The sequence below is a fragment of the Perna viridis genome, chromosome 7 (assembly GCF_037379345.1).
Source record: "Perna viridis isolate PV_CMFRI_1.1 ecotype Kerala chromosome 7, ASM3737934v1, whole genome shotgun sequence".
Lineage (NCBI taxonomy): Eukaryota > Metazoa > Mollusca > Bivalvia > Mytilida > Mytilidae > Perna > Perna viridis.
The window spans coordinates 12,810,862-12,837,105 of NC_142451.1; the positions used below are offsets into that span (position 1 = coordinate 12,810,862).

Here is a 26,244-nt window from a genome sequence, read left to right on the forward strand (position 1 = left end):
GTAACAGATGTGTTCCTTAATAACTTCTGTCCTTCAGATAAAATCTTCCTTTTATCCTATTCCAATCAATATCTATCTCAATCTATCTTTTAATAATTCATTGTATCTAAGATACTATGTTTCATAATTTTCTAGCAAGATGGCCCTACTATCACCTAAGTGTTCTGCATAATGTTATTTCTGATGTTTTGAACAACTGCTCACAATAAGCAAAAGATTTAATTAATGGATTTTTCAGTTTTATTTATTATTTCAACAGATAACTTGAAATGAGAAGTAATTAAAAACTCATGGAACAAGGGAGCCTACTTAAAAAAAAACAACAAAAAAAACAAAAAAAAACAGTATTACAATTTATATAAATGAAGTAAAAAAAAACATTCAAAATGTATGCATACAATTAAACTTATCAAAACACAACAACATTTAACTTTTTTTTTTTAGAAAAGTAAAGGCATGAATTGTGTGCCCTAAATATTTTAATATATATATATTTGTTTCAATTATTCAATGGATGCTGACAATACACTTTAGCACAACCCCTGCTGTTTCTTTTTTTCTTTATCTTGGAAGTAACTGTCTGGGGTCTAATTACCAAACAGTCACTAACCAATTACATTTAATTCTTAACTGACTCAATATAACTTTCTTAGTTATTCCAAAGAGATCACATTTGATTGCTATTTAGATTATATATGCAATTTTAATCATAATAGAATCAAAAGTTCTAAGGATCACCTGCTGTGCTTGGACTAATGGGGACCCATTAACTCCTTATCTAGGGTCATAAATAAATCTAATTCCCTGACCAATAAACCAACATCCCAACTAGCCATGGCTAAACTGCTAGGAATTAGATCCTCTCATGAAAATAAATATACATGTTGTAATAACTGATAGAAAAACAAACAAATTGATTAATAACAGGTTTTCCTTATCAAATATACTACACTTAACTTCAAAGGGAGGTAATTTACAATTGTTGTACATTATATTAGCTTCATAATGTTTAAGTCTTCCAGAAAATGCATCAATTTCCTGTGTAAATTATTAAACTTTTATTACATCATTTAGTTGATAAGAGATAAAATTGCCACTAATAGCACAAAATGCATTTAATATCTCCAAAAGCTATGTTACTGTTTAAAACAATATCATTTTATCAACTGCACATTTCCCAAAAAATGTTGAACAAAAATTTCTTGCAAATTATACCTATATTTTTAATTAATAAAGAATATTTTTTGAACAATTATTTTCCATTGATCAGAGAGAAAATATTAATTTGTGATAAGATAAATTTATATTTAACTAATTCCAAGAGCTTTTAAATTTTATTACATCAGGAAAATAATCAGGAATCCCAGTAGAATGCCCTACAGTGAAAATAATCAGGAACCCCAGTAAATGCCCTACAGTGAAAATATCATGACTTTTCTAGACTGCACATCAATTGTTCTTATTCGCCAAGGACATAGAATACAATCACTAATTACTACAATATTGTTTCATTTACATTGACTCTAATTAAAGGTGCGAAGACACCATGCATAACACCATGCATAACGTATAGAGTCGAAATACATCAAGAGACAAAATTCTGTTGTGTAATGAGAAATTTGACACTATAATGAATGAATGCTAAAGAAACCATCGGAAGAGTTCGGAACCCTCAACTCAGCGACAGGCTACATTGGACTAATTATAATTACTCATCCTTGAATAATTAATGATTTGCGAACAAAAGAAACGATTATGATGCCGCTGGCTTCATGTGAGTCATATAGAGCGATCAGAGAGAAAGAAGAAGTTGTCAATTTTCATCTTGGTTTTATAAGGCGGAAGGGGAAACTTTTGTTTTCTACCGAGTTTTAATGACCATTATGCCATAGTAAAACTTCATTAAGGAAATAATGTAAATGGATTTTTCATGAGCTTGCCTTTGAATATTATGAGCAAATAAAAGAATTTATAAGATCAAATTTCATGAAGAAATGACAGAATTCTGAAGCGTCTGTTTTCTTTAATGGGTTTTGTAAGATGCTATTGAAAACCGAAGCCTTTAAGTAAAAGGAAGAATTGAATTTGATTACTTGGTTAAGAAAATCTGCCTTGCAAATGTGTGCATCTTATATTTCATAGGAAATCGATGATTTATCCCTTAAATGTCAACCCTAGATAAGAACAGTGCCATAGGGTGAAACAATTCCCTACACATGTTTAAGAATTTTTTTAATATCAGCTATTTACAATTTTCAAGGGAAGAAAATTAACTGAATTATTTAAACCCATTATGGGTAAGGAATGTAACAAATGTATCAATTACTGACTATGTCATATTATCCACCTTTAATTCAAATTTTATTATTATTAAATAGCATCAATTATTCAAACTTCAAATATTTTCTCATAAATTGTCACCTGTCATAATAGTCTTCCGAATATTTTGCACTTCGACCTTTGTTGTAATTGATTTAATTTACTGAAATGGCTTGCTGAACTGACGATCACACAAAGATACACTTATTACTTCTTTAGAAATTGGTGTTCGAATAAAAGCCGTGTGGTCGCGACACTTCATAAAACCTGTACCTGGGTCCCTGAACCAAGTGACGTAGGGGAAAATGAGAATTGCAACCCCATGTCAAAGTGCTTGGCTAGATTACCCACTGATAACAGCCTAAAACAATTAAAATGTGACACTAGATTTTTAACTGAACGTTTAGTAATATTAAATGCCTCTACAATTACATCTGTTTGTGAAGATTGTTTAAAATCAATAATACAACAACTGATGAATTAATATTTCTATAGTGTTTAAATCATATCTCTTATAGACTAAATGTCGACTAAAACATCTCATAATTCAAACTTTAAATTTATCATGTTTACAGCTTAAAAACATTGGGGAGACAAAGATTTCGCTGGACAAGCATCGTATATGTACAGTCAAATCTGTCTTAGTCATGAATAACCAAGATTTTAATATCCATATGTAATGCATTATATGTGAAATTAATCTGCATATAAATACCACTTGTCTTATATGACCATGATTTCACTCTCACTTAACAGGAAATGGCAAAATCATGGTCACTTACCCCGGTAAGTGTCAGTCTCTGTAAGAATCAGGCAGTGGGTGAAACATGGTATGAAAAAAACATATCATTTTGATAGTGTAATTTGATTATTTGCACCATCAGAATCAAGGAAAAAAGAAAATATATTCCATATCTTATTGGTGCATTGAGTTGTAATATCATCGAAATGTACTGAAAATGAACATTTCAAAGGCAGATAACTCTGTCAAAAACCTAATTTTTCTAACATTCTATTGAAAAATTTCTGAGCAAAGCCAGTGATGCAGAAATTTAATAACGGTCTATTCAAATAGAAAAGGTATCCTTGAGTGATATTACATTTTCCGATCGGTGTTTTTTTAACATGCATGTTTCTGATTTTCCCCTTTTTGCCTGATTCTTACAAACACTTGTACTTAATTAAGACAGTTTTGACTATACATGTATAATGTACATCTATTTTGTTTGTTATGCAAGTCATAAGTGCACTATGGATAACTGGGTATATTCAGATTTATATATGTAATTATATATCCTCAATAATTTCCTCATTCAAGTATTTGTGAGAAACCTTACAAGTCCTTTTCATATCAACTTAATTTTTTTTATATTGCATGACAAATTGTCATTTATCTTAAAAACAAATTTAATACATGTCTGAATCAAAGCATTATCCGTTATTAATAAAAAATATACCACCCAAAATACATGTCATGCAATTGCCAAATACGTTTTAACAGGAGTCAACCAATTTAGTTTCTCAAATTCAGAGTATATATTTTCTGTAATTAACTATACATTTGTATGAGGAAAACTTACATGTAACTAAGTTCAGAAAATATCTGCAATTCAGCTGTCAAAATCTAACACTTTTCTTCTTTGTTTTTGTCATAAACTTCAGAATCAATAGCCCACTTCAGCAAGGGGATAATAAAATGTTATTGTTAACCATAAACTGTCAAAATTATGAATCATAATGTATGCTTCTTTCCCCTAACAAATAGTTCCCCATCCACAATCATTAGGTGTCAGCTTCAGCTACAACTAAGTATAGCCTTCAATGCATGAATACATTTGCATCAATTTACATTAATTATGACATCTATTGTTTTTGCTGTAAATGCACATGTTAGTGCAATATAAATACAAACCTACAATGTATATGGTATTCAGATATCAAATCTAAAATTTTCGACTGAAAACAAGGTTCAATTTTCATTCCAGCCTACTAATACATGTACCTTTCATGTTTAACAAGCATTTTATGCGTGAATTGAAAGGTAGGGATTAAGCAATCAAATTTCCTTTACCCATTGAAAGTAAAATCAGCCCAAGGAAACCTTTACCCATGGAAAGTGAAATCAGCCCAAGGAAACCTTTACCCAGGGCAAATGAAATCAGCCCAAGGAAACCTTTACCAAGGGCAAATGTCCAAGGAAAGTTAAATTTGTAAGTTTGCTTGCTGATTTATGTTCATGGAAATTAAATTTTTTTATGTCTAACTTTTTTACCAAAAACATAAACATCTAAATTTCAGAAATAGGAAGGGTTAAATTTCTCATTCAACACTTTTCCCATTGAGTAAAAGATCTGAGATAGCATTGATAAAAATAAACAAGGTCTGGTGTCAAGTCCATCTCCAATAAACAAACAAAACCAACCCTGTTTGCATAAATTCACCGAATCAACTTACAACATGTGGTACAATTGATAGGCCAGGACTATATTTGACGCTATGGCGTAGACATAAAGTCGGTACTTTTTCACTTTACTTATACACTTGCTACTTTAAGTCAAATTTTGACAAATTATGCACTTTTATGTTCCTTAAGTAAATCATCCTAAGCCTACAAATGTATGACATGTCACTGGTAGAGTGTTAAACTGTTTCCATAAACAGTTCTTTATAAAAGAGGTGCTTTTCCAAGGATCAATGATGTGAATTCAGGTACAAAAAGAATATGTGTGATCCTTACTGGTGGATCCAGAAAACTCCTCAAAAGGAATGGCCCATTAACTGGTCTAAGGGGAGGGGGCGGCCACTCCAGTCATTTCTGTTTTTTCTCTCTATATCATCAACCAAACATTTTGTGCATTAAGGGGGTTATGATCTTTTATACTTTGACCTTTTTCAATGAATGCCTCTCAAAATGTTCCCTTTGCTGAAGTGAAGGACTAGAGTAATAAACTTAGATGTCCTTTCTGAGGAAGGGTTAAGCCACTAACTACAGTTAAGTATATCCACTCAGACAGCTTGAAGTTTCTAATGGTCCTTAGAAGTAAATTAATACTGAAACTACAAACCCATTAGACTTTGTACATGGGACATAAGAGAATGTAAGTCATAAGAAAACACTTAGTACACTTTCATCAATCTTATGTATCCAATGCATTAGAAATACATACATAAAATATAAAATAGAACATTATTAGATGTTATCATATTGTTTTATCATTTCAAAGGCTTGAATGAAGGTAAAATATAATCTATAACAGCCTCAATAAAAATACATGTAAAATTAAGTGGTAAAATGTATTTGACAAGGATTTACTACAGCTTCATGGGGGAAAATGCTTCAGTAAAATATACCAAAATCTAATCATGAATTCCCTAACAGCTTCAATATTATTTTAAATATGAACAGTAGTTGACTTTAATCAAAAGGATGGGCAAAAATACCTGAAGTACATGTACATGTATTTTCTTTATTTTTTAACAAAATTGTTCATTAATTTCATTATTAAATGGAAATTTGATAGACAATAATCATTCTATTCGTGGTACTTTCACTAACGCATTTGACAAAGCTTTGCAAATATCAGCACTTCACAGGGAAAAACACTCAATTCTGTACAAACAATACTTGACCCAGAATACAATAATTCCCTTTGAGAAATGTCCCCGTTGTTCGAGGTTGAGATGACCATTATCTTTAAATAGTGGATACTGGTCATCCAGAATTAGATAACTGAAGTTTGTCCAGATAGCCCTGGCACCAATGGTTGTGAAATACTTGGTGAAATCGAGTTGGTTATGGGTCTCTAGCGGACAAATTACATCTAATAAAACTACCCATTAACCTCCATGGCTTTCAGACTGCTGTCTGGTTTCCCAGGTTAACTGCAAATTTTATCAACCTTTAGGTTAAAAGTGAATTTGTTTGTCAGTTAAAGAGTTGTTAATCTTAAGACTGTACTATGTCCGGCAGTATTTAAATCCAGATAATTGAAGTCAACATATCTCAGGTAATACAGTATCCCTCTAAAACTCAAGTGCTCTTTTATCTGAACATGCCCAAATGGTATGCAAAGAGGTTTATCATAGAGTGCATAATGAAATATTGGTTGTCATACAATAAAAAACACCTTAGAGTATGAATGCAATGCAATTTCTTAGATATGGGGAGAGATAATGCATATAATGGGTGGATGCAAAGAACTGCAATCTTGAATCATTTAAATATAAAAAGACTTAGTATCTAGAATATTTTATGGTTTGTTTTTGAGACACTTGTCCATAGATAAGTCTGTGTATCATTTAAATGAACAGCTTTTATTTTTATTTATGAAAGGGTGGATGACTCCTAAATCCTGCCCACTTACAGAGTCAAAACAATCTCAATGGTTTCCATAGAATGCAGGTTCACTACACTTTTATTTTGTCACAATGTTGCTCTTAGATGTTGTTTATGGTCAGGTACTTTCTAGAATGTTAAATCACCCCTTTTCTAAAAGTAAAGAAATCCCACCGTTATTTCATAACCTTGATGTCATAGTTATAATATTTAAGCCATCATAGATCTGGGACACTATAGCCATATAATGGATTTCTATTATAAATCATGATATTTGATTCAATCCTGGGGAAAATCACATTTATTTGTAATTACAGTTCTGTCATTAATGATCAGACACTTAACACCCGATGCCCAACGTAAATTGATTTTCCTCCATAGTCCATGATAATAGCTTTGTGGTAAGACTGACCAGTGAGTGCCACTTCCGATTGCCATGGCAACAAATAAACAGCCAACCTTTGTTGTTTTCTAACATTTGATAGATGTGAATGAAAGACGTGTATTGAATCTATTCTGATACAAAAGAGTAAAAATAACTCCATTAGAAGCATAAATTGTCAAGACATTTCTGCATGATGATAAGAATAGGTGAAACAGGAAGAATCAATATCTTTAATCTAACACTGTTCTATATACATGTACATGTACATTGAATAAGGTCAATAGCTCATGGCCAGTCTCCATTGAATAAGTTTGATAGCTCATGGCCAGTCTCCACTTCTCATGGAAAAATGATGTACAACAGTTAGGGTTTCTTTTCACACAAGTATCATCTCATTTTTTTAAAATGTATATGCTGTTCATAACATTCTGTGTAAGGAAGAAGACTCAAGACGTGAGAAACTGACAACAAAATGTTTTCAAGCCATAACTAACAATGAGCACCCTGATATACAATATGCATGTTAGAAAATTCAATTGCACCAAAGAACCATCTACCCTTTAATTATTGATAATACATTTAAATAACCTTATTTCATCAATACCAGGCTGTATTTGTACTCCCAACAGCGAGCATTCTTGTGGAGAGAAAAATAGTGTCACAGCTCTAAGATCTACCAAGGGGAGTCATTGATTTTTGGCTCATCTATCAAAATGACTTGTCAGTTCATATTTAAACATCATACAAGAAAATTAAATATATTGCCTCAGCTTGTCATTCAAACCATAGGACTTTATTTTCTTTAATCCTTTAAGAAAATACAAAGCAAATTGATTTTTATACCACTTCCCCTATCTTAAACTATGATAATCATCTAAACCTAAACAGACAATGACTGCTAGGGTCCAGTCACTGGCAGACACTGTGTAAATTGGCCTCCTGTCAACTCATACAGGACTTCAACTATCAGGCACTATTACTTTGCTTCATCAAATAGAAATTCTACACCTATGATACAGGTTTACTTTAATTAATTTACAAAATGTATCAGCAACTATCTAAGTGCTTTTACAGAAAAACAATACTTTCTTCATAATGAAGTGCGAATGTACTTAAATTTTGTAGGCTGTAATTTAAAAAACGAAGCTCAGATACTATTGTATACATTAATACATTGAATAATAATAAATTTGTATTTGAAAGCATCTGAAAAGAAACATCTTTTCTAAAAAGTGAACAAAAGGCAAAAATGACATTATCTTCATTTTCAATTTATAGACATTGCCTGAAATAGTTCATGCTACATTTTTTATACTGTTTCTCTAATCTAAATTGTAATTATGCCAAATACCAGATAGAAGATGTAAGGAAGTGTAAATCTACCAGAATTATGATGTACAAAAGTAAACTGATCAGTAATTTGTGAAAGTTCTATTAATGTATGCTTATTATCTTGGAAACATCAGACACAATAATGCAGAAATAGCAATAAAAACCAGACATTAATTTTGATGAAAATGCACAAAGTCCAGTGAAATGCACCAATTATTTTCCTACAGATCCATTGTTTATTCATTTTTTATTGTATCTTCTGCTTCAGTGATTTTGACGTCTGCTGGAACAATGGCTGCCACAGAGGAAATGGTACTTCCAGGGGAAAACAAACATGGACACATGGTCAGCATGGATCTGGTGTATGTTGTTGGCTTGCTTCAATTAAATCCATCCTGTCATGTTAATTCTTTTTAATAAATCTATTCTTTGATCTTCAAATGGAAAATCTTTTATTATTGGATAAACTTGAAAGACCTTTGTAGTTAATGTTTAGCAAACATCCCCTAAAGAGTCATGGGGTCCTCTATTTTTACTTTGCATGCTTTCTCAACAGAAAGACAACTGCAGCTACTGTGTAATGCAAATAACAGCAAATATTTGTTCAAGTCCTAACTTTTGTCACTATAATAAAATGCTAACATTCTTTCCCAAGACACAAGATCAAAGGATTTTGTTCAGAGACTGTTGCATATCAAATGAATTCATTGCATAAATGTTTGTACAACATGCCAATGACTGTAACACAGTGTTCTTTGGGGATGGATGAAATGTATTGAACAAGTATTCAGTAATAAATTTCAGGGCTTTAAGTGAAAAGTCAACCATTTTTGGGGGAGATCACAATTTTTTGCACAGCAGAGGACAAATAGTGACATTTTTCATAAGACAACAAAAACTATGTTTAGAAACTGGAAAAATAACTTCGTACAACATACACTGTACACATAAATGTGAAATTAAGAAATCAGATCTGAGTACATGTATGTACAATAATGTGTGTATTAATAACCAATGCTTGGACATAAAATTATTTTACAGTGTGTGGAGATAACCATATACTTTGTAATGTCATCTATCATGGGTTTAATTTAAGTGTCCACTCTGATGCTTCCTGTCCACCTGAGCAAACTATAACTTGTTACCTGTTGACACTGGTACCCTATTAATGGTCAGCTACCAAAATATATATGACAATCCTATGTTTGTTTTCTACTTATCCTAAGGTCAGTAGATGTTTCCAATTCTCAATCCAGTAACCACACAGGGATATATGACCTTCATTGTAAACATCTATGACCATCACATTTCTCAGTAAAATTAAAATGTGAGTGATTGCTTTTAAGATTTTAATGTTTAACACACTTAAACTGCAAATTGTTATGTTAAAACCTAAAAAATCAAGAAGTTGGGATTCACTTCATTCCCAAGACACCAAGTCAGAAAATGTCTTCTCAGCCATACTCTAGCATAGCTGGTGTATAAAACAAAAAAAAATCTCAACTTGCTTTCAAAGAAATGTTAACAAAACAAAATAAATTGTAGATATGCATTTAAATCCAAACCTGATGGTACCAGTACAAAAAGTACTTCTAAACTAAAATACCAGGCACAAAAAATTGATATAAAATGAAGCAGTTAATACAAACAACACTATGCCAAAACATTTTATATCTTCATTCAATTGGCATTCCAAAATATACATAGACGGTGCAATTAAATGTGCACTCAAATGCTACATGTTTAATATTCTTACAACTAAATCAAGGCTTTGTAACTGACGACCCAAAATTGTGAAATCTGCGCCAAAGGTGTTTGAAAAACATGAAAAACAATCAACTTTTTTTGTCAGCTGGCGTCTAAAACTCTCCCATTTAATCTTTACAACCTTTAAGATGATATCCATCAAGACTTACAAGTCCCCAAGATTAATTTATGAATGGCATATTGATAAAAACAAATACCTGTGATTATTTACCTTACAGGTAAAAACAATATCATACCTTAGGCAGGTGAGAAAAGGACAATATTGCCTCACTACAACATGTTATCTATGTACCAACCAATAAAATATACCATGGATTTTCAATATCATTTCAATAATCCAACAGCTACCATTGTATGATTAAGTTGTCAATATAACTGTATTGTTACAAAGGCTGTTAGCTAATCTACCTGCCAAAAAGAGACCATTTTCTCCCAGCTTTCTCTCATTTTGGTGACAACGCTAATGTAAATCGAGGATCAAGTCCCCGTTTTATTTCTTATCAGACGTAAATACATGGATCAGTTACAAGCCTAAAGCATCTATTAATGAAATTTATTGAACCCTTTCCTCCCTAGTTTCTAACAATTGACGGCTCCTAGCTTCTGTTAACTTTGATGTTGATGCCTTTCTAAAGAGGACCTTCTATCCACTTCAATCCTTTATGAAGCTATATTATTAATTTTAGTAACGTGTATGAACGTAGAAATACACCGCTGTGAGATAGATACGGCCCAAATTTTGATGTAAGTGACTAAATAGAAGAAAAATCTTTTAATTCAGAGTCGCTGCGAACAAAAGACGGGTTTTATAAGGGGAACAATTATGTTCTCATTCTATGACAGATATGAGTTTACTAACGACATTTAATACTTTTTTCCCTTTGTCCTCGACTGAGTAGGGGACCCTTCAAATTTTTTGAAACATGTAATCAAAAATACATATATTATAGACTATGGAAAAAGTAACATTTTCTAAATATTTTGTTCAAAAGTGTATTTATACAAATACTGTACTCAGCCTTATGAAGGAGAGAGCTTCTCAATTACATTCAGATACAAAATGTATCATGACTAATGATCTCAATTTTGATTTGCCTAATGTATACAATGTACCTAAATTATTTATTATTTTTTTTTAAATGTACCTTAAAAAATCAATTAGTACACATCTTTTTATACGTGTACATGTAACATGTAAGTTTCAGTTTCAAAAATAAAATACATGTTAATTTACTTATAGGTGAGCTACATGTAGCTTGAATATCTACATTTCGTCTATCAGAGCGACTTAGCCTCAACAGCAAGTAGATTTCCCTTCTGAATAATTTCATGTTTATTTTTATCAATTATCATGATCTTCTATTGAATCAAAATGTCATAATTGATTTGTATTTATTGCCCAATCTATCAATAAACAAACGAAAAACCATCCAATTACCACACATTTTTATAAAATAATCACCTGTGCACCTGACATGATCAGGTAAATAGGAAAAAACCACCATTCATCAGGATACATATGTTGTTACAGGTGTAAAATCAAGATATTTTTGTAGAAAAAACAAAAATGCACCATCTGATTTTTGTAAAACACAACATGAATGCAGAAAAATTTATTCACCCATGAAATAATATTTTTCGGTTTATAAAACAAAACAATGAATTAGTATGCTGAATTGGTTTTTATGAAGACATTACAGGAACTTGCTGTGGAGATTTGTTACATAATTCTGCCTGCAAATTAAACAATTCCAGCATAGAAAATTCTATAAAATCGCAAAAATATCAGATAAAAAGAACAAGGTTAAGTTATAATTCATTCAAAGGAACTTTTCCAGCCATTTTAATATGAAGTTTGCACAAAACTAAACTTCTAAAAGTTCTCAACTGAAAAACTTTTGGCAGTTATTTATTCGCTAAAAATACACAATCTATTACTAAGAGAGAGTAATGACAATTCCAGATTCCACCAAACTGTGAGATGAAAGGGAGACAACTGAGCCATGACCAGAGAAGTGGCCAAATGATGAAGATTTCTCAAGTGTAAGGGAAGAACCTTATTACAGCATCATGATCATTTTAACAGCTTGAAAACAAAATCTCTAAGAAGTTGTTCAAAACTTAGTAATATATAAATAATTTAAGAAATGAGTGTAACTTTTATCAGTTTTAGCATGCATTTCTAAAATTTATATAATTTACAAATCCATACACATGTACAATTAACTTACAAAATGTAGTCTAAATGGATGATTTTACATGTACAAACTACCAAAATATTTTTTTAAAGAAAACATTCTTTTTCATCAGTAAAAAATTGCCAAATCACCAATATTATAGTCATGCAGCACCGTCATACTCTGAATCTTATCCAAACACAACTGACTCATCCTATACTTAGGCTATCATCCTGAACAACAATATTTACACTTCAAACAAGACTTGCCCCTGAAGACATGACTATGAATAGTATACATGAATGCCAATGCTAGTATATAAACACACAGTAGCTATGTGTTGTTTTCATAGTAAAGACAATATGTACCCTAATGAACCAACATAATACTTGCTTCAAAACAACTGAAGATTGTTCTGGTATAGTCTTACACAACAATTTCAGTAATAATTTATATCAAAGCATCATATTTTTTATGTACTTCAATAAATTCAAAGAATGTATTCTTCAAATCATTACATGGAAACTGAAATTTTGGGCATTACTTAACACAACAACTTCACAAAGAATTTATATCAAGCCACATATAATTTATCTGCACCTTTATGAACCTTAAAGTACATGTATTTTGATTGAACAATCAGAGCAGGCATTTTCAGGCATTGTTTTCTGGCTTACATCACTTAACTTATCGCTCAATGGAGAAGCAAACACTAAGAGCAGTATGTTTTAAATTAGGGGTATTTAGAAATTGATGTAAACTAAAAACATACTCTGATCTACATTAAAGGACCTGTTGGCGTTTACATTCCATCTTAAATTCAATATATTCCTTGTTTTCATTGATAGCATTCAGAAATCTTTTCAGTTTCAAGTACATGTATTTATAAATTATCTCCTTTTTCAAATAAATATCATTTCTGTCTGTGAATGGGACATCTTCACCTTTGAGTTTATAAGCTGGCTTATAGTATATAAATAAACTTTACATGACTTAGAAATTTATCTAATACCCTAAAACCCCTTATATAAACAAAAATCTCATTTGGTGTGAAATATCTGTAGTCAAATTTCAGATAATGGCAAGTGAACAAGGGGTTATCTCATTGAATTAGGAAGTCTTAGCTTGCCAAAATTTTGATAAAATCTTTGACTATTTGCATGTCAAGTTTTGAATTAAAATTTTTGTGCATTTTTGCAGCATATCAAACACATATTTGGTAGTTTGACAAGTTATGTTCAGTGAAAAAGAAATCTTTTCAGCCCCTGATATATTTATTAGAACTCCTGCAGGTATTTGCTTGGATTCTGCTTTCAATACAGATTAATCCATGCAAATTTCAATTAATAACTGATGGGGCTTGAACCTGTAAATTCTAATATAATTTTGTCCTATTTCTTTGTTATTGGCAACATTAGCGTTGTTGGGCAGAAATTTTGGCAAACACTGAATATCAATTCAATGCTGTTCATGAGAACATTGGAATAAATTCAGAAGCAATAATTACCAAATGAAAACAGTCAAAATTGCCAGTTTACTGAATCAATAAATATCTTTTGAAGAGAAAATCTTTTAAAAAATTGGTAAGGCAAAAAGAGATCAGTAAATACTATCTATCATTCGCAGAACTTTTTCACACTTCCCAGACAGAAAAATCTAATTCATAGAAGAAGTTGTGGATAGACTATTCAGGCATAGCAATAATGTCAGACTCAATTACTGACAAAAATCAATCATTTATTTACCAAATCTAAATAAATAACTCGACCATGCCATCTATCACAGGGACATCATTCCTCTGTGTCAACTTAATCAGGGACAGATAACCTGATTATCTCCCCTAATCAACATTCTGACAGAGAAGCGGCTTAGTGCCCATCAATAATATTTGATCAGCTTTACAGGTTTGAAAATGACTTCCAAAAAAAAAAAAATGTTTTCTGTAAAATTTAGGTTTTCAAAGCTGAACATAAAGTAATTTTCTTATACATACATTTGTATATGTATAATGAATTATAATTTATCTTCCTTGCTGAAAATATTTTAGCAGATGATGTTAAATAATATATCCTTGAAGTGCCCCAACTAATTTATTCTAGTAAAATCTTTAAGAAATATCTTAAACAAATAAACAACTTCAGTCTTTTTATTTGCTGAGAAAACAAAAAGTTTCTCTCCATTAATGAAAATCAATTAACTTAAATTGGACTTGTATATTGATTTCAAGGCATTCTTGCTGCTTTAATATATTCTTAGAACGTAGGAATGTTCAGAGAATTGAAAAAAAAAAACATGAAATAGAATTTATATTCCTTAATTGAAGAAACATTGGAGGGATTTCAACTGGGCATTAATCAATAAAATAGAAATTTTGAATTAAATCTCAATTTGTTATTCAAATTCAGAATTTAAGACTGGTAACAAAATGCTGATATATGATTATTTCATTGCAAACTCAGCCTAAACATTTTATTTTATGGGAAGAACAAATTTACATTTTTACAACATAAGATTCATAAGCTTAATGCAGAGAGGTTTTTGTGAAATATATAACACTGCATTAATGTAGCCAACTTGTGTACTTTATTGTACAGCTAGAACAATTTACAAATATTTTACATAAAGAAATAATAAATACTTAAAATTTTCAAAATTTTATGTAGCTACGTCTGAAAAAGCCATAACTCATTTTAATTTTATAGGACCAAGTGACGTTTAGCACCTGAATATGGACATTAATTTTCCGTATAACCTATCCTATGAAAAGCAGACAGTCTCTACTTCTACCTTTATGAAGAAATGAAAATTGTTTTTCTAATCCTTGAATTGTCAGACAAAATCTTGTCACATCTACACAGTTACAGATTTTATAAACCACAACAAAACAATTAAATATTTGTTTGTTTTTAGAGTGTGCTCAGAGGGAGTATTGGTTGATCATTGATGTAATTATTGTGTAAACTTCATAACATTTTGCAAGTTATACAGAGTATATGTTAACAAATCCATGCTTCCATTTCATTTTATAAACATTTATAAATCAATCTAAATTTGAACTTGTAAATCCCTCTTAAAAATGTTAACATAAAATTTTAGAGGGATACTTAAATTAAGATGTTTTTTTTTCTTAATCATGATGCAAAAAATGAAACATTTTTTGAGAAATTTAAAGTGTAACTAAGATGTCCTCAGCCTTGAAAAACTTGTTTTTAATGGGTAAATATTTGGCATAAGAAAAACTTGAACTCTGTCCACCTGCAATTTCCGTTTTAAATAGAGCTAAGATTTACACAGTGTCGTTAAACTAATAAAGCAGTTGATCTTTCAATTTAGAGCTCAAAAGTAGCCTCTAATTTACCGCTTTAAAAATTGTAATGATTTATCTAAACTATGTCCAATAAATTGTCTAAATTAAGTTAAATTCCTGTGATTATGTCCATGTAAACATGGCAAGAATCTTATGTACATATAAACACTGTTACGATCAGTATAGGTGAACAATGGAACACTTTATGGTCAAATGGGCAGGGAGAAAGAATTGTCAACACCGGACCAAAATCAAATAATGAAGTGTCCACAACCGGCCCGAGGCTTGGACGACACTATGTCCACATTTGATAACTGTATCATCCACTAAACTCTACAAGATTAGGGTGATAATGGACTGTAACTTGTTAGAATGATTTGTTGCCGACACCTAATGGTGGTTTTAAGACAAAAACAAATGGAAGTAGAAGTTGTTTACTAAAGAGTTATATGTGCTACACCCCTTCACAACAACATTATGTATCTGGATAATAATTAAATAGCTATAAAAATTATTGTTCAAATTTTTTTTTATTTGGTCACAGTCAAAATTTTCTATTCAAATATGATGTAGTTTACTGTTCATTAATAAATATATATGAAGTTACAACATACAAATTCATGAATGCAAGTGCTGTATAAAAAATTCTTTGATCTGGAATAAGTATTTAAGGCTACACTTAAGTGTAATTGTTTTTAATTAACTTAAAAGAATACTTATTACAAATTAATCATAGCAGCCAAGAGTGTTGAGATTTTTTTAACACCTATTTTTTCTCAAGAAAAGCCATTTCTTGACACTGTTTCCCTCTCATATATCAAAGAAATTCATATCTGTCTTCTTCAACAAATATTTTCATGTCAAATTCCATTAAACATATGTTATTTGTACTACAGTATGTGTAATTCTTACTTTACCCATGTTATGTCTCATGCATATTTTGTATTATGAGAAATATTTTGATAATTACACGACTCATATGAACTAGTAGATATATATATTTTATTTATTGGTTTACATACACTGTAAGATGCAATAAAGAGGAAAATATACTCGGTAGTAAATAAATCTATTTAAACAAAATTATTAAAAACTAATAAAATGCAGTTTTTATTACTTTTTAAATTCTTATTTATGATTAAAAAAAATTTAAAACTGGAATTTTGTAAGCAAAGTTTCAAATGTTTAAAAATCCAAAAAATATATATTGTATAAAATTGACCATTTTCATTAAGGAAAAATACACTTTCAGTTTTGTTTTTTCTATTTGGTAAAACTTAATGATTTATTTACAGAAATGACGAGTAATATAGGTTTTTATTCCCTTGTCTTTTTCATGTTTTGAATTAAAACAATGCCAAGAACCTGTCAACCCCTTTCCCACCCATTTATATCAAATTATATCATTTATTTATTGTCAAATTTTACCTAAAAAAGGTCAACTTGCATCCGGTCATGAAAAGCAACAACAATTTTTACATTATTACTCACAGAGCAGTAAAATATTTGGTATAGATTTACTTTTGATATTTGAGTTGTGACTTTTAATCCCAAACCACATGCTCTATACTATTATGATAGCTTTTGTGAATCAAATGGAACAAATACACTGTACTTTGTTACAAAATTATGACAAAGGATTCTAACTACAATTAGACATTTAAACACAAACCCATTTGGGAATAAAGTAGCAAATTCCACGTGTAAAATACATTTTCATGTGAAGTCAGCTTCCACTAAGAAAATGGTTGATGATATTGGACAAAAATCTATACAGAAATATTTTCACACTTACACAAATCCACAGAAAGAACTGTTCCAATACTGAATAAAAATCCAATGGTTATAATCCATTTCATTTTCACTGGATGGAACATAAACTCCATTCTGTTGTGTTATTTGCACCTAAAATCCATCAAAATATACAACCCCAGTAGTGAAATCCTCTACATCACACAGCAATACACCGGCTTCCACTGAAATAGCAACAATAGAATAGCTGTACTGTAATCATAATGTGGAGAAATGGATTAGTCCATTATACCCTCAGGGGATGTCAGGATTGAAATGGTTTAGTTGTAGGAAAATAGTGGTGTATTAGAGAATCAGATGTAATCTAGTGTAATTTAGTTATTTATTAGAATATCTCTGAAAAACAAAAAAAATATATTACCAATTTTTGTTAACTTAAAATTGCTTTATCATTTGTTTCTGAGGAGAAACAATTGCATTTTTTGTTGTTGAAAAGTTAATCAGTGATTACACTGTTCAGAGAAGACAGCTTTACATCTCAAATTGACCAGAACCAAATGTCAGTCATAAATATCCCCACTTTGTAATTTTTCTTTACCAAGCTGAAGAAAAACCTCCCTGATGTTTTAATGGTGTATGTGGCAACCATGTGCAAAGTTGTGTAATTAAGTGTAATTGGAGATAGTTTTCTGACCCAAATACTGCGATAAGACACTGATTTGTGATTTTTTTGTGTTATAAACAAAATGATAAGATAAAAAAATTACTTTTGATGAAAAGTGGTATGTTGAAAATATTATTAAATAAAGATTTTAATTGGTGACACAATAGATAAATAATCTTATTTAATCAGGCGTGCAAATCTGGTGTGAAACATTTTAAATATTTGGTCAGCTGAATTCTCTTTCATTGATTTTAAAACTATCTCTTAGTAGTATTAAATATAATGGGGTTCAGAGAATAAAATTGTATGACTCATTTATAAAGATGACAAAAAAAAAATCAGTTATCAAAAGGAAATGAAGAAAAAAAGTCAGTTCATATAGAAGGCCTTGTCATTTATAATTAAATTAAAACATGCCTAAGATTATTTACCGGTACTGTTTTAAAAATTGAATTTTTCAAATTAATTTGAAAATATGGATGTTTTAAAGCAGTAAAATATTTTACTTATAAATTAAAATGAAAGATGAATTTTTTTTTTGGTATTTTCAACAAAAACCCCTACATTGGTAGACCAACCTTCAACATATAATCAATTTTTACCTACCTTTTAATGTTTAAAACCAACAATTTAATGCATTGTTGTATTTCTTCAAACTACAAAAAAATATATTGAAACCTTATTATAGTCCTGGTATAAATACCAGGCCCAATCCATTATCTATTTGTAGGTGATACAGATAAGTCAGTGTAATCCACTTGTCCATCCATTACCGAACCCCAGGAGCCTGTGTCATCCATTAGAACCCCCTAGGGATCAGAGAAGATGAAAGTTTTTATCTTCTGTCATGGGGTAGGTCTCCAGGCAAAATAGTAATCGGACATGTATTGGATGGTAAATATAACTAGATAATCATTCCAATGGGCTCTCATCAACAACTGTTGGTGTGTTGGTGTTACCATCAAAGTCTAGATATTGTACTTTCATGGTTTTACTAACCCTTAACACACACTGTGCAAGACACAAAAAGAGAAGTCAAGGCCATTACAAAACCCCATAGTCATACAGGCACATAATGGATGTTTGTTCCCCCTCCTTAAATTTGAAAAAAAAAAATTCTTATCTCATGCATAAAATCTAGATTGTCAACAAATGTGAATAAAAACACTGACTATGTCATTAAAATGAGGAATAATTAGGGGACAGCAGCTGTTAGTACACAAGAACCTAAATCTGTTCAGATAAAGACAAGTGTAACAGTAAACTCCTGCCACTCATTTACATAAAGCTTAGAAACAATGAGATAAATAAAAGTAATCAATGGTTTAGAAAATAATTTTGTCAACCAGATCTTGGTTTGTAAATTTTTCATAGTAGGTACAATATAACATGAATAATTCTACATAAAAATATTTACAAGTTTCTTGATTATATTTTTTGAGATTCTTGATTCAATTAGACAATTATATAATAAGATCAGATTATTATAGAACATGATCCACATCACCACAATTCCTTAACTGACCTTTAATGACATCATGTCCAGTAAACATGTATAAATTGTAACTTAGTAAGATAGACTAAACTTCTTTTATGATCTTTTTATGACAATTTTAACACAATTTGGCACCAAGAATATCCCACGACTCCTAATGAATCCCACAAAATACAAGTTACACAGGCAACATTCTCTAGCTGTAATTCAAGAACCTGATAAGTTGACTATTAATGAGATATCAGACATTTTAATGACAAGGGATGATTTTAATTTACTAACAAGGGTAGATAACCCCACAATCCCAAGTTGAACACCAGGGGTCCTTGCTGTATAATTGACAAGTTAATTGGATTTAATAGGGAAAGCAACAGGAAACTGGACTTCTCTAAGATTATTGGGAAATATTTCTGATTGTTCATTAATGAATTGCTAGAGATTTAATTTGATACTTTTGCATGCTATGGAATTTGACATGCAGATAGTCGGTAGATCTGAGCCTAGGGTGGAAATGACCAACCAAGGTGGTACCCTGGGATGAGAGCTTCCCAAAGGAATGAAAACAGTACTGAATGAATATTTTCAATGTTTTGTTAATGGAGTTCGCTTTTATCCTGTCACTCTTTTTTTCATTTTTCCGACGCAGTTGGTCTAGTTTCGCTTTTACCCTTAGACCTTAATAACCCTCTTCTAAGTGTATTGAAAATTGAAATTGCGTGCCATGTGTTATTTTCTTGAATGGAATATAGAAAATTATAAGTAAAAAGAACAAAATTTTACTACGTCTGCCATCTTCTTTTTTTTTTTAAAGATAGCACTTGTTTTGATTTGTTTTATTAGTACACCGTTTGGGAATTATATTTATTAAAAAAAAAATTAACTTCAAACTGATTTACTGATTTTGGTATGGTATATAAAACCTCAAATTGATTCTGATTAAAGAAATAAGTAGTTCATCACCAGATAATTTGCATAATATTATCAAATTAATGCCCCAATCCCTAAACCATCACAGGAAATTCTATAATTTTAATATAATTGATTGTATTAAGTCCAACCAGAATTTCCTAACTATTTTAACCAGTGTCAGAATTATATTATTTGTGATCAAATGTCATCCGATTTAATATAATCCCCATGAATCACAAAAAAGTATGAAGCATTAGTGATACATTTCTCCATCTGGTCTAAGACTGAAGTCACCGATTAAACCTGGTCCTTTTAATCTTTTTACCCTTTATAATACCAAAATCACACCTCAAATTACTCATAAGGAGCACAATAATATTAATTTCAAAAGAATTTCCTCAGCTGCAAAATAAGGCCTTAGCGTCCCCGTGCAACAGATTGAAGTAGTATAGACGGTCTTTGCAATGTCAAGTCTAATGTTACAGCTGTTTCCTATACCTAATAATAGAAAGTTGATGGAGGTTAACATAATCAAATCACCTGATTACATCTAACAATAGGGATCTCAAGTGGGTCATTGCCTTACAGTAGGAAAATACCTAGGAACTCTACAGGGCTTTGTCTAATATGTACGTTAGCTGCTGTTTTGTATGTACAGTCGATTGGATTAGAATACTTAGAAATAGAATTGAATTTTTTCTTATCAACAGACGGCTTTACAAATTATCATCTATCCCGCTGTTGGTATTATGTGTTGCATTTTGAGAATTCATTTCCTTGAAAATGATTTATTTCTGAAAATGCAACAGTATTTTATAGATGAAAAACTCATAATTTAACAGCAGAAGGTAAATATCACATCAACTTATTATCCTGATTAACTGTATAACTGACAAATTTGTAGGGTTCTTATTTTACAACAAAGAGAAAAGGAAGCAATACCATTTAAACAAAATCTTATAACAAAACAATGTAAATATAAAGAAAATGGAGACGGTAAATATGTCAAAAAAGACAACAACCCAACCATGATAAAAACTGTCAGCTCCAGGCCACCATTGGTCTTCAACGAATGATGAGGTAACCCTCATACCAACTGGCAGGCTGTGGCTGTCTCAAAAACAACATTATACACAGGTTCACTGAGATAGATGCTCCTACAGACTCCAGAAATATAAAAGTAAACTGAAAGTGCAAACAAAACAGGACATACAGAGAAATTACTGAAGAACAATGACAGGACAACAGATGAAAAACAAATCATACAACATATAAAAACAAACAGCACAATCACAACCTTAACCATGGGAAACTCAGGTATCAAGAATGGTTAGCAATTTCTGCTTCATGCAAGACACCCGTCATGCTGCTTATTAAATATAAAGTCCAATGGAAGAGGAAGGAAAACTATGACAGAGAGAAGCCATTGGTCATGTTGGTTGGTTAAAACATGCATTACATTATTCAACTCTGAGTTCTAAAAGTCAATTTTCCCTTGTCTCCTGCAATAAGAAAACCTTTAATGTCACCTAAACAGGTAAGGACACATATCTGACCAAATTACATTCAATTTTTTTAAATGTTAGAAGGTCATTAATAAATTATTTATACAGCAAACCTGATATTCTGTAATCTCTCAGGGGCTAACATGTCTTCAGGTCTGTTTTGTTATCTGAAATACACAAATAAAACTTAATAAGATGATATAAAAATGTCCATTAAAACCCTTTAACACAGTCTTATGTTTCAAGATGCAGATTCAAATCAACATTTTGAAAAAACAGTTTTCTATAAATATTCTTACTGTAATATCAGAATTCTACACATTTTTAAGGTGTGAAAAAAAACATATTGTTTACTGACATTTAATGTCCTGTTAAGGCATCCCCTACCATGTAATGGAAGGAAGTCTCCATGAAAATCATAGCCATGTGGTTACTATCTATAATCCATTTAAGTAGTGGTAGACAATGGTTCCAGAAAGATACAAGATTATTACACTGTTGATTCTAATAAGCACTGTAAAAATCCTTCATATTGAAAATATTGCTATTGTTTGAGTAGTGACAAGGGTTCAAGAAATTTTAAAATATAATTGTAACCCTTTTTTAAATTTCTGACAAGCTTGCAATGTTATTATTTCTAGTATTTGCTTCCTCGAAGGGCTTGAAACAATGGTACCCGAATTTTTCTGAAATTAAACTTAAGATGACTGATCAGGCATAGCCATCCCTGAAATTTCATTAAAACCTTCATTTTTTCATTTTTGTACTACATAGAGTGTCATAGCCAGTATTGCAAAACATAACATATTTCAGTTCTGACTATGTATTAAATGTATCAATTCCTATACCACACAAAATAGCAGTTCCCTACTCCACCCCTTAGGGTAGAAAATTATACAGGGAACCAGTACCACAGTATCAGTACATCCGTAGATTGGAAAGGTCAATATAACTTAGAAAAGCAAAACAAAGTAACAGCTGTGACATAAATAACAAACATCTCCAATATTTCCTGACATATGATGTGATATAAGTACATTAGAATAGAGACAATCATTCTCCTGAGACACCGGAAAATTGTCATACCATAATCATCGTAGTCTCACCTTATTCCCAATAGAAACATTTTACATAACAGATATACTGAATTCTCCTGTCTAATTTAAGTGCCTAATAGGTTCTTGGAGTTTCTAGTCTGTCATAGAAAGAGAATATTTATGACAGCTTTCTAACCAAGTTTCAGTAATAGCTTGACAAGTTTTACATTCTTATGTAAGAAGGTGTATCATGTGGCCAAATTGGATCGAATTCTGAATGATATTTGAAACTTCCAGGAACAACACACCCTGAAGGTTATAGATGTTGAAGGAAACTTTCTGAACCAAACTGTAAATGCAAGGATGCAGTCCCTAAGTGAAATGACCAACAACAAATAATAATGACCCAAAGAAATTATGTGGCATCTTGAATGAAGAATGACCTATTATAATCTGTAGTTTATTTAGCAGTTCAAAGGCTATGCATGCATCTTCTTTTTGACTCATTGTGGATGAAACTTTGGGCCTTTGATGTCAGGTTTCCAATTTGATCACAAAAAAGCACACCAGAAAATTTCATTATGCACAATGTTATACAATATTACAACTTTGTTAACATTTTGAGCTTTTGTACAATTTACACCAGTCTCTGTACAAAGAAATGAGAACTCAATACCAAAAAGAAATCAAATCACACTTTGTCAACTTTGAAAAAATTTTTTTTTCATTGAAAAAAGGGGGGTCCAAGCAAATGCACCATAAACTCAGTTCTTTGGATGAAACCTCCATGTTTCTACAAATAGGAGTTTTTTCCATCACTCTAACTTGAAATCCTCCAGCTGCATTTTATGATATATATTTGTACTTAATTGTGATCATTTCAGAAAGTATGAAATACCTTTTCTTTTTATTTACAGAATCATGAATTTTTATGAATAACTTATCGAGAGCTAGTTCTCACAGGTTAAAATCATGTGAATATTTCTAAATCTCAGCTGTTAGTTTTTAGAAGTCTTCTCTTTTGTTCTATACATTTTTGAACATGGAGAAGTAAATCTTAGATTTGTCATGTTTTAATATATATGGTTCCTGTAGACATAGCAAAATTTTAATCCACATGCTGAAAACATATTTTGGAAAATATTTCATATACCGATATATTACCCGCCTGTAAGAAGAATTTTATAGGACCACTAGTATATTTACCCTTTGGGTTTGGACTGGAATACCTGCTAACCCTCCCACATTAGGGAGGAGACTCCAACAAAGTCAAAGAAAAATTTAGAATCCTCCACAAATAAAATGTGAGAATAAGGTTAAAATTACTATATTTTCTATAAAAAATACTGAATAATTTTTTATATAAAAAATCTGCTTTTACATAAAAATATCCCACATAGGACAGTGTCAAAGGGGGAGAATTTCCAACAAGTACTGTTCCTCAAAAGGTGAATGGGTATGGACTGCTGGTTAATTGTGAAGACTGATACATTATTTTAGTACAAGAAACAAAAAGAAACAGTTCTACTAAAACCACAACAAAATTTCACATGTTTCATGTAAAAACAAAACTCAGCACAACAACTAATGAAACAGCACCAAAACACAATGACAAAACTAACTACGAAATAAAACCATTAAGGAATATATGTATAAGAGTTACTGCTTAATCTTCAACCATCATCGTGTACTCAATCAACTTTATTTCTTTGTTTTAATCTAGAATATCACCTGAGATTCTCTCTTTATAGCTATATAAATTAGAAATTCTTGTTTAAAATACTAAAGGAAAACAGCACTAAGATCCCTTGAGATGAAGCCATAAAAAGACTTTGTCAATTTGTGACATCAAGTGGAAGATTTTCTAAGGTAAGATCTTCCTACAAATCAATAGGCCTCTCCCGCTGATGTCTCGCTGCAGGATAACTCTACACTTCCATTCAATATTGATTCCGCGCATCAAAAATACTTCCACAAGATAACATTTCTTATGTGACGGAATGAAGCTGGTTGCTAATGGTTACAAGGGGTCTATAATAAGACATACAGGTGATAATAAAAAAATCACGTCTTATATATCTTCATCATCGATGACTGCTGACCTGGAGTTGTACTACCATGAAATAAAAACAGAATTGAATATTGACAAATAATACCATATAGAACCTATCACAATTACGATCGATATGCTCATATAAAATCTCTGCAAACTTTGATTATTCAATCCCAGCGAACGTAATTATTTTCTGAAGCCCATCTCGTCGCTTGTATTAACCTAGATTAATTAAGTTGGAGAAGAGGCAACCATTTATAATGCCTTCTACATATCGATTTTCCATTTGACTAATTGATGATTTTTACCAATGAAAATTGTAATTTGTTATCCTACACTCAGAATATAAATCTTAATTAGGGAAAAATTTCTAGGAAGCAATATATGGTAGGCTATATTTGTAAAGGTCTCGAACTTCCAAATAAATGTCTTATAAAAGATTTTTATCCAGTATCAAAGTTGTCCATATCGTGGTCTAGGGTACTGGACTTGCACAGATGGTGTCACAGCAGTAGGAGTTTAAGTCCTGCAAAGGGATCATCCAAAAATTTGCTTTGCAAGTTTTACAGTTCTAACATTTTTGGGAATTTTTCAGACCCTCATACTAGTATATAATCATTTTAGAGGCTTTAAATATATATACACACAAATATATACAATTCAAAAAAATTACTTTTTTCAGGAATAGATAGAAAATAAGGGCTTCATAATAGCTGTACAGAATGTAAGAAAATAGTTAGGATAATTTGTATTCATGTTTTTGTAGTGATTTGCCTATATGGAACCTGAATTCTATCAGTTCCAAAAGAATTATAAATTTTGGATGAACCTTTGAGTAAAATGAAAAAGCCACCCCTATGCCTAGGCTGTGAAGGATTGATTACCCACATTTTTATATTGCTATTTCAAGCATGAATAGTAATAACAAAATTACTGAACTGATAAACTCTAGGCAATTTTCAAAAGGAAAGTCTGTATAAAAATTGTCAATATCAGGGTAACAACTGGGAAGTTTTAAACCCCTGTAATGGACCTGACTTGGTACAGGCATTTCTAATAGAATTTGTTGGTCAACCTAGGCTTTTTATTGTGCAAAAACAAAATGCTGCTTCATTGTAATGGCTAATGTGCCAGTTTTGTATTGTTAAGTAAGGGTGTTTTCTATCATCAAATATCTTACAATGTTTTACATTTCTTCTTGCCATT

The 26,244-nt window shown here is 31.0% G+C and overlaps 1 protein-coding gene across 2 annotated transcripts in view; it reads right to left on the minus strand.

Moving 5' to 3' along the window:
* Positions 1–26,244, minus strand: part of LOC148611374 (discoidin domain-containing receptor 2-like) — a 135,168-nt gene that overhangs the window by 27,956 nt on the left and 80,968 nt on the right. Inside the window, exons 3-5 of one of the 2 annotated variants that reach the window (XM_088591864.1) lie at positions 22,062–22,115; positions 18,646–18,695; positions 17,419–17,599 (exon numbers count right to left, since the gene is read on the minus strand). In XM_088591864.1, coding sequence (XP_088447990.1) covers positions 17,419–17,509 — 91 coding nt within the window. In that variant the 5' untranslated portion in view covers positions 17,510–17,599; positions 18,646–18,695; positions 22,062–22,115. The remainder of the gene's footprint in view (positions 1–17,418; positions 17,600–18,645; positions 18,696–22,061; positions 22,116–26,244) is intronic. The other variant, XM_088591863.1, reaches the window with a different exon arrangement.